Source organism: Peromyscus californicus, unplaced genomic scaffold (assembly GCF_007827085.1).
Source record: "Peromyscus californicus insignis strain IS unplaced genomic scaffold, ASM782708v3 Scaffold_4__1_contigs__length_199733344, whole genome shotgun sequence".
NCBI classification, from domain to species: domain Eukaryota; kingdom Metazoa; phylum Chordata; class Mammalia; order Rodentia; family Cricetidae; genus Peromyscus; species Peromyscus californicus.
The window spans coordinates 104256209-104269343 of NW_026294562.1; the positions used below are offsets into that span (position 1 = coordinate 104256209).

At 37.0% G+C, this 13135-nt stretch overlaps 1 protein-coding gene across 14 annotated transcripts in view; it reads left to right on the plus strand.

Moving 5' to 3' along the window:
* The window catches only part of Emsy (EMSY transcriptional repressor, BRCA2 interacting), a 78143-nt gene that overhangs the window by 11331 nt on the left and 53677 nt on the right, over positions 1-13135 (plus strand). For 6 of the 14 annotated variants that reach the window (XM_052761100.1, XM_052761111.1, XM_052761102.1 and 3 more), the window contains exons 5-8: positions 117-158; positions 3656-3831; positions 5431-5583; positions 8220-8476. In XM_052761100.1, coding sequence (XP_052617060.1) covers positions 117-158; positions 3656-3831; positions 5431-5583; positions 8220-8476 — 628 coding nt within the window. Of the gene's footprint in view, positions 1-116; positions 159-3655; positions 3832-5430; positions 5584-7410; positions 7569-8219; positions 8477-13135 lie in introns of those variants that run through there. The other 8 variants (XM_052761108.1, XM_052761109.1, XM_052761114.1 and 5 more) reach the window with 4 other exon arrangements.

Genomic DNA, 13135 nt, shown 5'->3' on the forward strand with positions numbered 1-13135 from the left:
ATACCTTAGATGCATTCAAATGGGATTGTGGGCAATGAGTTGTAAGTTGATGCATCAGTGTCATTCTTAAAGGATAACATTTATTTAGTCTCCTTTTCCTTTTTTCCCCTTTTAAGAATGAATTTATCCTTATATTTGGGTGAAAGACCAAGTTACAGGTATGCAAATAGGTTATTATTATTTCAGGCTTTTTCTTGTATTTATTTCCAAAATGACGCTCTCAATTATTCAGGGGCACATACTCCATTTATGAATTAACCATGCCCCTTGCTTCTCCTTCTTTTCCCTCCTCACCTTCCTAATACTGCCCGACCTTTAGCCATTTTTGCTGCTTGGGAATATCTCTAGTCAGAGGGTGGGAAGGGAGAGGAGGTGAAAATTTTTATAACTCATTTTCCTACTTGTTAGTTGGCCTGAAAAATAATTGGTGCAAGAATTTACTGGTATTTGCTAAAATAACTTTTGGATAATATGTGGATTTCTTTAACCTGTTTGACCTCTCCCTTTCCTTCCTCTCTCTATTAGCATGGATAATTGAGAGTTGGCTTCTTTCCACCTTTGTTTCTCCGCCCCTCCCTTTCTTTCTGATTTCTTTAATATATGAATTTCGTTTTTGGAAAAGTTTACTTTAGTATATAATTAAAAAAAACCTTCTTAGGTCTTTCTGTGTTTTATATTGTGGTTTTAGTTTGACTAGATACTGCATTTACTTGTTGAGTCTAAGAGTCAGGGAATGAGGATTGTTAGTAACACTTGCTATTGGATATAGCAATGGAGACCCAAAGATGACCTGTAAATACAGCTAGAGGAATGCATCTGAGCTGACTGCATTCCCTACTCCTCCTCCCTCCCTCTCCCACTTGAAATTGCTGTGTAGCCCCGAAGGAATGTACTTGAAAGGTGATGAGAAGCTCAGAAGATTTAGCAGGAAAGGAGGGGAACAGAAGGAATAAGGGTCCTGGATGCAAGAGAAACCGCACTAAAGGCCTTCTGCTTCATGGCTTGACTGGGATGGTGTTTGTCCTTTGATAGCATAATTGAGTTCTTAGGTACAATAATATTAATGCTTCACATGGTTTGCTTAGGCCACTCTTTGTCTCTACAATTAGATTAAAATGATAGTTTGGAATATCAGATCTCTGTGCTTCTGCCAACTATCAGACATTCCCAAGATACTGTGTTTCTGTGTGACGATGCAGCTTTCTTAACTGCTGCCAACTGTAGCTCATTAGTAGGTGGCTTTCTCAGAGCAGGATTTGTACCTTCCTTGTGGTCCTTGGATGAGTAGAGAGGCAGGCAAGTGTACAAACTTAGGGGACCTGTGTGAACCCTCAGGTACAATGTTTAATTTCTAAATTCTCTTAGATGACTTGTGCAGCTAACACATATTTACAACCTTATCACTAAGCAAATAGAAACTTTTGACCTAATTCTAACATGTTATTTCATTTCTCATTCACTTACTATTTGAGCATGCTTGCATGAGTGGACATTTGGAAGACTTAGAGTTCTTTATAAAAGTTGCAGTTGTTGTCTTTTTGCACTGCAAGCTTTGTCTTTTCCATAGCATATGTCCATGTGCTTCATATTCTTAATCTTCCATAAATTCTGCCACCATTTAAACAATACACAAGGTAAGTGTAGAAGGCACTTTATTTGTGTGGTAAACTCACATTAAACAAGTTTATTAGTGATAGTCTAATAAAATGATATCAGAATAGAAGTGCTATTACAGAAAGTGCTAGCTTTGGGAAAGTTTACATTTAACAACCAGTAATAATGCTTTTCTATCTTTTTCTTGTTTGTATTATTCTTTGTTTCTGAACTAGTGTTAACATAGATCTTATGTAATATATTTGTGAGGTTGTTGGGGCCTCAGGAAGTCCACCATTCCTTATCTTATGTAGGACTGCTTTAAATTGCAAAAGAATTTAGTATAGTTTTCACAGTAACCTAACTGGATTTGCCAGCTTCTATAAATTCTTCAACTTAATCCTTTTCTCCATTCGTTTCTTCCTTCATTCGTTCCTTCGTTCCTTCCTGTTTTGAGATAATGTTTTATTTTGTTTCCTTCCGGTGTTTTGAGACAGGATCTCATTATGTAGCCTTGGCTGGCCTGGACTTGATTAAGTAAACCAGGCTAACCTTGAACTCAGTTTACTTGCTTTTGCCAAGGGAGTGCTGGGATTAAAGGCTACAGGCATGTGTCGTCACGTCTGTTTTAAATACCTTTTAAGTTGTAATTTATTCCCTGCAGCAAAAGTTGGCAGTAATTAGACAATAATTGCTCAATTGGTATAAAGAAAAAGCTGCTCATAAAGCCCACTAGAAAACTTTTATTCTTTGTGTTTAGAATAGGACAGATAATTATGGAAGCATGATATATACTTGTTGAAGGAGACATTTATTAGTTTTGTAGCCTTAGGCAAGTTATTTAGCCTCTCTGTGATTCAGTTTCTCATTCTAGAAAATGGAGATGCTAATATTATCAGCTTCATTGGATTGTTGAGAGAACTGAGTTAACACACATTTTCAGACATGTAGAGCAGTGCCTGATATGTAGCATGCCCTTAGTTGAGTTTAACGACACCATCACTGTGAACATCACCGTCATCACCGTTATGGATGGCATTATTCCACTGCCCACTGAACAAAAGCTTTGGGTTACTTTGCTTGGATCTGAAGAATCATTGGATATAGAGTCTTGTTTAGGCTAGACTGTAGAATCTGTGGTTTCACAAAACTTGAAGAAATATTTCTGATTTAGTGAAGAAAATTAGTTGTTTCTAGATTAATTTTAAACCTTGACACTAATCATTAGGGTGTTTCATGAAGCCAAATGAGAGAGATGGCAGCTGCCTTTTGCTATTTTAACCTCTGGTCCAGTTTCTGGAACAAAACTTACTCAAGAAGTTTAAAGCAGAGAGACTTAAAAATGTTTTAGAGAGAGAAGGTCCAGTTGCCTCAGTGCCTTCTAGAGTACAGGGCACACCATACAAATAAAGTAAAAGGATGGTGGATTTCTTTTAGTGTCCGCAGTTCTGCTTTTTTATTTTGTATTATTTTTTTAAACAGGAAGGGTAATAATATAAAAATACAGTGCATATTATTAGCGACACCTGCTGTTGTATACACTGCTTTCCATCTTACTAACTCCTCTCGTTTACTGCCTCAGTTTTCCATGTTTGAAAGCCTTTAGAATCTCTGGCCATGCAGGCAGTTAGAAAATTTTGCAAAGATTCATTGGGCTTCACCTTTAACTGTAAAGGAAAGTCTGATTCTTAACACTGTCAGCGCTTTTACTTTCTTGGTGTAATTATAAAATTAAGTTCTAAAAGTTAATTTTATTAGTAGAAATACTTGTTTTCATTTGTGAAACCCAATTTCACAAATTTTCACAAAAATAATACCCATTTTATTTTCAAAGCATAGAAAAAAAATTTCAGTTGTAGTTACTCAGATTACAGAATAAAGTGTGTAAGAACCTCAGTGTGTGGCATTTCTTGATTTTAATTGTACCTAAGTTTGATCTTGCTTGCTTAAAATGAAGCCTCTCCAGAATCCAGGGTCCTTTTTGTCATTTAAAAAGTTATGTTTGTTGGACTCATTTTTAGCAAGTGCAAGCCCTTGTAGCAGCATTTTCTCTTTTGTTTAGTATGTCTGGACCTAATAGCTCTTCAGAATGGTCCATTGAAGGGCGTCGATTGGTACCACTGATGCCCCGGCTGGTTCCCCAGACTGCCTTCACCGTAACAGCAAATGCTGTGGCCAACGCAGCTGTCCAGCACAATGCATCCCTTCCCGTGCCTGCAGAGACAGCAAGCAAAGAAGGTGAGTAGGAATGCTGCTGTTAGAGATAATTCTTCTCAGGACTTTTCATCTATTTTTAGTAAGTGCTTAAAAATGATGAGATTGGTATGTTTTTCATTCTGAAACTAGAAACTGCCAGGTTTTCAGTCTCCATCCAATCAGATTTCTTTACTTCAAAGGGAAAATTATGTTAATCACTGAAAAAGTTTTCTCAGATGGAATTTCTGACATTTGTTTTATTTTGTTTGCTTTGGTTTGGTTTTCAGACCAAACCAAACGTTATAGCCCGGGCTGGACCCAGGTTGAGGTAGTCCTTTCATCTTAGCCTCCCTACTGCTGAGGTTACAAACACGAGCTACCATGCCTTGTGAGTGTCTCTTGTTCAAGGTGAGTGGAAGGACTTAGTGAATGGCATTAGAGAATAAACAAGATGACAGAAATACTTGCTGGATAAAAGATGCTGAACTGATGGCTCCAGGAAATAAAACTGTTTTGTTTCTTCAAATCAATGGTACATGTAGCCTCTCTGTTCCAGTCAATGAGTACTTTCTTACTGTCACTTAATCTAGTAATTGACATGCTTTAAACAATCTTGAAATTCTCTTACCAAGGTGATATAAAATTTGAGAGTATGCTCGGATCAAAAGCAACTCTAAAGACAATGTGTTTGCCCGATTACTTTGAGAAATTGCTTTGTCTTTTCTAGTGGTGGGCTTTGCATAGAGTGAAACAGTTTTCACTCTTGGCTGGGCTTGGCTCTGCCAAAGAAAGCTATGTTTTTTCAGGGAAGAAATTATCTGTGCAAACTTAGCCTCTACTGGGTTCCTGTTTCCTTCATTGTTGGCAGTTATATTTCCTCTCTTCCCACTTTGACCTTTTCCTTTTGCTAGCTGGTAGAATGGGAAGAGAGTTGGATTTCTAATAATAGGTGTTTGGATCTAAGTTTGTCATTTCCTAGCATTTTCTTTAGCAAGTCTTACTGTCTGTAAACTATGGACTCTTCATCTTTAAGGGGAGTGTAGTGTGAGAGTTGGTGATGGTGGAAAAGATTGAGTGTAGTATCTGGCACTCAGTACAGGGTAACTCCAGGCTGTTCTTAGTGTTCCTGAGTTGTGTCCTTTCATTGAAAGATAAAGAGGTTGAAATTTGATGTCACCATTATTTTAGTTAGTGTTGTCCCACTTGGTTGGCAAATGACAGAAGAGTTAGTTTGTTTCTCCAGTAAGTGCTTTGGAAATTGCTATGGTTAGGGGAAAGTTAATATTGTTGGTGCTGCTATTGGTATTAAAGAGTACTTCAGGTTTGTGCCTGTTGTCCAGTTCTTGCCTTATGAGAAATGTTTTTTCTTTTTTTCAAAATAGTTTTAAACTTGATTGCTTTGTACCTCCATTCTTCTCCATTCACTGTTACCTGTTGCTAAGCTGGTAAATACTTGGGAAGACCCATTAAGTGATTTTCAAAATAGTTTCTAACCCTTGAGTCTAGTATCTTGTGCTAGCATCTAGCTTCCGATCACATGAAAATGATAAAGTTGGCCTGCAATAAAAGTAATTGTATGTCTGGACAGCTGCGGTGAAAGTTAACAGCAAACTTTTTTTTTTTTTTATATCATTCCTTCAGTAGTGGTTTGCTATTCCTACACAAGTACCACGTCAACCCCAACCTCTACCCCTGTTCCAAGTGGCAGCGTAGCAACGGTTAAGTCTCCAAGACCTGCCAGTCCTGCCTCCAGTGTAGTTGTCTTGCCAAGTGGAAGTACTGTTTATGTCAAAAGTAAGTGATGTCTCAGTGTTACCAGGCCCTCTGGACAAAATGCTACACTCTGAGCTTTGATTAGATCTGCTTTTCTGGAATCAGTCATCGGGCCACAAGCTGTTTTCAGTGGTTAGCTTTAGGTTCTGAAGACTTCTTATCTGTCTATCTGACTAGGTATTTGCTCTTTCGTCAGTTCTGGGTTTGAGAAATGCCATCATGTTTTGCTCTGTGGGAAATCTGCCTTTGCATAGTGCTGTCCTTTAGGTATTCACATCTTTTGATTCCTATGGAACTGTGCTTATATGACTAGTCAATGTTTTCCCAGAATTCCAGTCTTTGCAGTGTTTTCTTGAATTATTCCATGTATCATCCAGTTCTTACATTCAGTAACTCATTCTAGAGGCTCCCTTTTATGTTTCTACTTGATATAGTCTTTAAAAAAGTTTTTTATTTGCAGTTTTAAACTCCCAATTCTACTCCGCTCTAAATAATAGTCTTTTCTGAGACAGAATCTCACTGTGTAGCCCGGGCTAGCCTCACACTTGTGATCCTTCAGCTTCAGCCTCTCAAGTGCTGGGGTCGCTGCTGTGCTCCCATACCTGGCTCTACAAAACAGTTTGATGCCCAGGTTTTCTTGCATCAATGTCTCTTAATTTTATTTCAAAAATTGTTTTGTATTTTGTTTGCTTTGCTTTTTATTACTAGTATTTGATTTTAATTGGTCTCAATATAGTAATAAACTTGATTTTCCTATAGATTTTAGAGGTGACATTTGTTTTTTTTAGGCTTCTAGGTCATTGCCAGTCCTGTATAGTGTGGTGATACATTGTGTACTCTAATAAACTTGCCTGAGGATCAGACGACAGAGCCAGCCACAAGATTAGACATAGAGGTCAGGCAGTGGTGGCACACACCTTTAATCCTATCATTCAGGGGGCAGAAATCCATTTGGATCTCTGAGTTCAAGGCTACACTGGGCTACGTGAGATTGACCCAGTATAGGAGAGAAAACAGAGCCAGGCGGTGGTGGCACACACCTTTAATCCCAGCACTTGAGATCTCATGCTTTTGCTTGGGAAGCACACATGCCTATAATCCCAGGAAGTAATATGACAGGGCAGAGAAGGGTAGATAAGGCTTGAGGAAACAGAGACTCACTCCCTTTGGGCTGAGGATTTTGTAGAGGAAAGAACTAGTGACTGGCTGCTCTGCTTCTCTGATCTTTCAGCTTTCACCCTGATATCTGGCTCTGAGTTTTTTATTAAAAGACCATCTAAGATTCGAACAACAGTATAGAGTCTAAAAATTGAAGCTCTAAAGACTTATATTTTATTTCCAATTCCGTGGGTCATGCTATATAATTCTTATGTATGCTCTGTAGAAATTTCCTATGTACATTGCTTTATATATTTGTCAGATGAATTTTATAAAATCTACAAAAGAATTGAGGTTTTTAGGCTATAAAAATGCCAAGAATCATGAACCGTTAAGTTCATCTCAGGTTTCTGTAGATTTAACCAATGTGGTCTTTAGGAATGACTCTCCGGGACTGATTTTTAAAACCACTTTTAAAACTACTCTTAATGAATCTCAAACATGAAGAAACTATTTCACAAACTAATGCACTTTCAAATTACAAGAACTATATCATTAGTAGTTTTTATTATTCATTCACCAACTTTATGCAAGTCACTAACCCAAGGGAGACAAAACAGACTTTGTCCTTCTTGTCTGAGAGCTCATTAATATGGGAGATGTGTAGACAGTTATATTGTCATGTGCTAAGTGGTTCAGAACAGGATGTACAAAGTACTTTATGTCCTTCTGCCCAGAGAGAGGTGGATTAGCTCTGCATTGAGGAAGGGGAGGCTTCACTGAGAAGGTGGCTTACTGGATGATGATTGCAGGATGAAGAAGGGGTCTGTGAGGCTGGTGATGTTCTTCAAAGAAAAATACAATGTACAGACTCAGATAAGAGGGTGCCGAAGCGTTTTTGGGCAATGGTAAGAAAATTAGTTGGTCAAGATTTTAGAGGAGCACAGAATTAGGGTAATGGTATTTTGTGTCTGAAAAGATAGGGGCCCTTGAATTTTGGTCTGGTAGGTATTTTGGGAGGATAGGGAAATACAGACTTAGGGAATTTTAGGCTGTGCATCTCAGTTATGAAATTTCCTGACTTGCTGTAGCATAGACGAGTATAGAATAGAAGTGGGAAGATGCAGGAGTGTCTTTTAGGAGGGTATTGATAAAATCCAAGCAGGAGACAATCTCTGAATGGAGTGGTAGTTTAAGGAAAAGATGGTGGGTGTTCAGAGAGACAACTTTTCTGAGGGAAATTTGTAGAACTTTAGTGGTAGATTGGGCATAAAAGAAAGGGAGAGGTGGGACTGAAGAGATGGCTCAGTGCTTAAGAGCACTGACTGTTCTTCCAGAGGACCCGGCTTCAATTACCAGTACCCACATTAGCCAGTTCACAACTGTCTGTAACTCCAAGATCTGCCACCCTCACACAGACATACTATGCAGGCAAAACACTAATGTACATAAAATAAAAATAAGTAAAGGGAGAGGCAAAGGATGACACATTTTACAGAATAAAGTATAAGAGGCAATGCTAGTTTTGTGTGAGTAGGAATACTATTCCTGTCTTTCAGGTGTCAGCTGTTCAGATGAAGATGAAAAACCCAGAAAACGCAGGCGAACAAACTCTTCGAGTTCTTCTCCTGTGGTCCTGAAAGAAGTTCCAAAGGCCGTTGTTCCAGTCTCGAAGACCATCACTGTGCCTGTGAGTGGCAGTCCCAAGATGAGCAACATCATGCAGAGCATTGCCAACTCCTTACCACCCCACATGTCACCTGTGAAAATAACTTTCACCAAACCATCAACACAGACGACAAACACAACACAGAAGGTATGTGGTGGAAGGAGTCTCAGTTGTTCTGTCTCTTTCACGTAGTGTGATTTAGAATTGATGGTCATGTACTGAGTGCTTACTGTGCACTTGGCATTATGCTGGGAATGCTCACACCTCTGTTCAATTCTGCACATAAAACATTGGAGATAGGTATTATTATTCACATTTTAAAGATGAGGCTTAGGTGCCAAATGGTTTGCTCAAGGTGACAGTTAGCAGATGTGTTTCTGGACTTTTGTTGTATTTGGTAATTGTAATGCCATTTTGGAACAAACTAGAAAAGTTTTAAAGTCTTTGTTTATGTGGTCTTATGTGTAGGAAGTCAGCTTTTGCTTTGCCAGTAGAGGTAAGTGTTTCTTAGGAAAAAGAAGGGGTATAGGTAAGTGAACAATTGTTATTTTCCTTTTTATTCTTTGTATGCTGTTATGCATTCATTTCTGACCTCAAGTTACTGGTATCCTGTCAATTTCATGTTCTTGCAATCCTAAGTCTTCACATTAGTCTGGATTCTGATGACCTGAGGCTTATTTTACACCTGTGTTTAAACCTGTGTTTCTGGGGTTTCCTTTTTAGCATCTTTCTGTTCTTCCTTTTTTATTAGTTTATTTTGCTAAAGCATGTCCTTTAGTAGCTTCCCAGGGTATTAGTTGCTGAGAAGGTTTTTGAGACCCTGGGTGGACAAAGGAAATTTTTTCCCTGTGAGTTTTTGAAGACATTCTTCACTTCGTTTCCAGCTTCTAGTATTATTTTTGAGATACTCGGTGCCATTATGGTTTTTAGCTTCTAGTTTTGTCTTTGGGAACTCTTTAGAATACTGAAACAGCAAAAACTTCAGGACCCTTAGATTGTGTCGTTAGAGTTTTTATTCTGTCCACTCATGCCTTCAGGTCTCATCAGTTCTTGGGTTCACTCTTTGATGTTTTACATTTCCTTTGTGGATCTCATATGGAGAGTTTGGAACTTTCTGAGTGGATCTTTTCATTTTCCTCATACTATTCATTCCTATTTGCCATGCTCTTCCTACCCTCCAACTGTAGCATAGTGGCTTGGGGTATGGGTTTTGGAACTAGACTTTCTTGATTTTAATTCCAACTTGCCACTAGCTTTTTTTTTTTTTTTTTTTTTTGGTTTTTTCAAGACAGGGTTTCTCTGTGACCACTAGCTTTTTGACTGTGGGGAAACTAAACTTTGTACCCAGATTTTCTCTGTGAAATAGAGGAAAAAAGCCCAGTGTTTCTATAAGATCTTTGGGTATGATACATAATATCTGTAAAGCTGTTAGAAGAGAGCCTAATATGGGTAAATGTGTATTGTCATTTTCTGTACCTCTGATCAGTATCCTATATTACTTGCATGGAATTGTTCACTTTTGTCATCATACTTTATTTTTTTTGGTGAAATGATCTCACTGTTTAGTTCAGTCTGGCCTGCGACTTACTATGTAGCCTTGGATGATCTTGAATGCCTGAGGGCTAAGGATCACAGTCATGCATTAACACACTTGACAACCATCATACTTTAAATTTCTAATAATTCTTCCTTTTTCTGTAGATATTCCTTGTTTTTCTTCTTAAAAATAACATCCTGCTTTTTGGTAGGATGATTGTATTCTTTTATTTGATTATATTCATAAGTCTTTTGGTTTGGTTTTCTTTTTTCATGCTCTTTATCTTACTTGTTAGTTCATTTTATTACTTGATGTTTTTCTTTTCAGAATTTCCTTAAGTGTCTGACAGTCAGCTTACATATGAAAGTGATACATTAACTATCTTGTTCCTCTGCCACTTGTCCTTAGGGTGGTTAGATTCATCAGGCAAGAACCTTCCAGTTTCCTGCTTTGAGTATTATAAACTTGGGTGCAAGTACTTTGGAGTAAATGGTGGAAGGGTGCTGTGGTATCTGAGATAATAAGTGTTTCTGAGTCTTTTCTCATCTCAGGAACAAACAAGAGTAATGCCAAATCAGTAGATTTTTATAAGGGTTACGTGAGATTGAGTATTTAAGATGTGACACAGAGCATGTACCTAGAACATGCAGTGTTTTTGGAAGTCAACATTTTACTAATTTGCTGGTAATAATGAACTGTTCTAAATATATGAATCCACTGATTCACTAAACCTTATCCACTAATCTGTTGAAATTAGCTGTTTTTGATGATTTCAGTGTTTATTGAACATAATGTTTGCATTTTTACTTGATTTCAAGTAAGCATTTCTGAATATCACTTTTTACACGGTGTTGCGGTTATTCCGTGTGTGTGTGTGTGTGTGTGTGTGTGTGCATGTGCGCACGTGCGTGCGTTGGAACCCAGGGTCTTGTATATACTGGACAAGTACTCTACTACTAAGCTGTATCATTCTTAGCTCCTAATTATGCTTTCTGAGCTGGCTTTGACACCAACTGACTATTATATGACTATGCTTCAGGTTATTAAATCTTGCTGTAATGTTTTTGCTGCCTTCGTTGCTGGATCTTATGGCTTTTTTAATCTTTTTTTTCATCTACTTAAAAATGATTTTAGTATTCAAGAAATAGGGTAGGAAAGCCATAACTAAAAGAGTACCTACATCTCTTTCTGTATTCTTTTGTTCCTAGTGTGTGTTTCATTTTTATTCATTGTTTGTTAAGTAGTTGAAGTTATAAATTACAAGTTTATTTTCTATCTCTCCCATAGACTGCTGAGGGTAGCTTAGACCTCTGTTTTATTCATGACTCTATTCCCTAGTATTTAGAACAACGCCTTGGCATATACTAGATGCTAGTTAATATTTGTTGAATGAATAAATGAATTAATAAATGAACATATCGATACACATATAACTAGATCTGACTCTAGTACTCTCTGGTCGTTTTAGGCATGCACTTTCCCACAGAGCTGTGTCATTGGCCCTTTGCTAACTGCTTGAACCTGTTTTCTTTTAAGACAAAAGTAATAATAGTACTTCTTAAGAGTTACCAGGAGAATTCGATGAGATTATTCACTGAAAATAATTATAGTCCATACAATGAGTGTTTATAAATGTAACCTACAATCATTAACTTTCTAAATCTTCTTTGGTAGATTTACATAAAAAAGGTTTGTAACAGATGGGGTTCCCTGTAAGTGGAGTCTGAATGCTTTGTTTTCATTTTCTTTTTCCTTATTGACTCTTGTTTTTATCTTCAGGATTTTGAAGTGAGAATGAATATTTGAGGTTGTTAGACTCATGCTTTTAAGAAGGCACATTTATTTCCAAAGTCATATATAGGCCTTACCATGAATTTTCAGATTCAGAAATTTAGATTGACTTCTGTTTAAAAAAATAAACATTTAAGGCAAATTAAATAAAAAAAAAACTCATTTATTCCACAAATAATTACTGAGCATCTACTATGTTCCAGTTGTAAAACTGTTCTCTTACTTCATTCCTTCTCTGCCATCTATTTTTAAAAATTTTTGGACAACTAGAGTATGGTTAGGACTAATTAATACACTTTCCATGTTTTGTTTTCCGTTTTCTGGGTAATTGGATTTAAAATATATTTTTATCCAAGGCTGTTATCATAATTGTATTTACCTTGGATTTCTCACAATTTGTATTTAAGTCAACTTAGCAATTAATTATTATAGGTAAAGTGACTTTACATAAGTGTAATTGTTTCTGATTTTGTAAACGGTATTCACATTTAAATAGGTTGTGCATTTTCAGCATAGATACATTTCCACGTATGTTAATATGCCTCATTTAAAACAGCATTGATGCAGCACTAATACAAAGAGCAACAGAATATAGCTTTATGCTTTCATGTGCTTGATTGATATTTTTCATTTTGTCCTTAGGGTGCAAGTCCCAGCACTCTTAAGGAGTTTTTGTGAGTGCTAGAAGGTCAGTAATTTGAATTATGGCCTGAATAAACACTGTGTGGTTCACTTGGCTTCAAAACCTTTTAATCTCCCCTGTTGTAATAAGCAACTTTAAAGTGTAAGTGATTTCTCCAGGGTGGAACTCTAGTTTGGGAAGCCTCTTTACAGATCAGAAATCATTTGTGTACTGAAATCTCAAACTATGTTTTATCATTTGTATCTGTAATCTAAAATGTTCTCCTAAAGACCCTAGATTTATTCTTTTCTTAATGTTAGAATCCTGCTTTCATTCTGAAATTTCAAATACTTGAACTGTGCACACTTGCCCTTCCATGCCCAACATTGCTAACTAACTATGGCATACTTTCCTGCCAAGCCTGGTGAATCCTCTTTTGTACCGCAGTCATCAGCATTGTATTTCTTGAAAGCTGTGACTAATGGTTCAGGATTGACAAAAGTGAAACCCAGTTGCCATTAGTTCCCTAATTAGTTTGGATCTGGGAGCTATGAATTCTTTGTATACTCAGGGATATCAGAATTAGACAGGGAAGGAAAGAAAATGTTTCTAATGAAACAAACACAGTATATTCAATATTATTTGTGGATAGAAGTGATCTATAATGCTTTATTCATATCCATCTAACATTAAATAGGAATAGTAAGCTTCTAGGAAGTGCCATTTGTTAATTGTCAAATATTGATCACCTGCTATGTGCCTAGTAGATGCTTCACAAGATTATATCATCTAATCCTTATAATGATTTTGTAGAGTTGGAATTATTATCCCTATTTTATAGAAAAAATAAATTTGA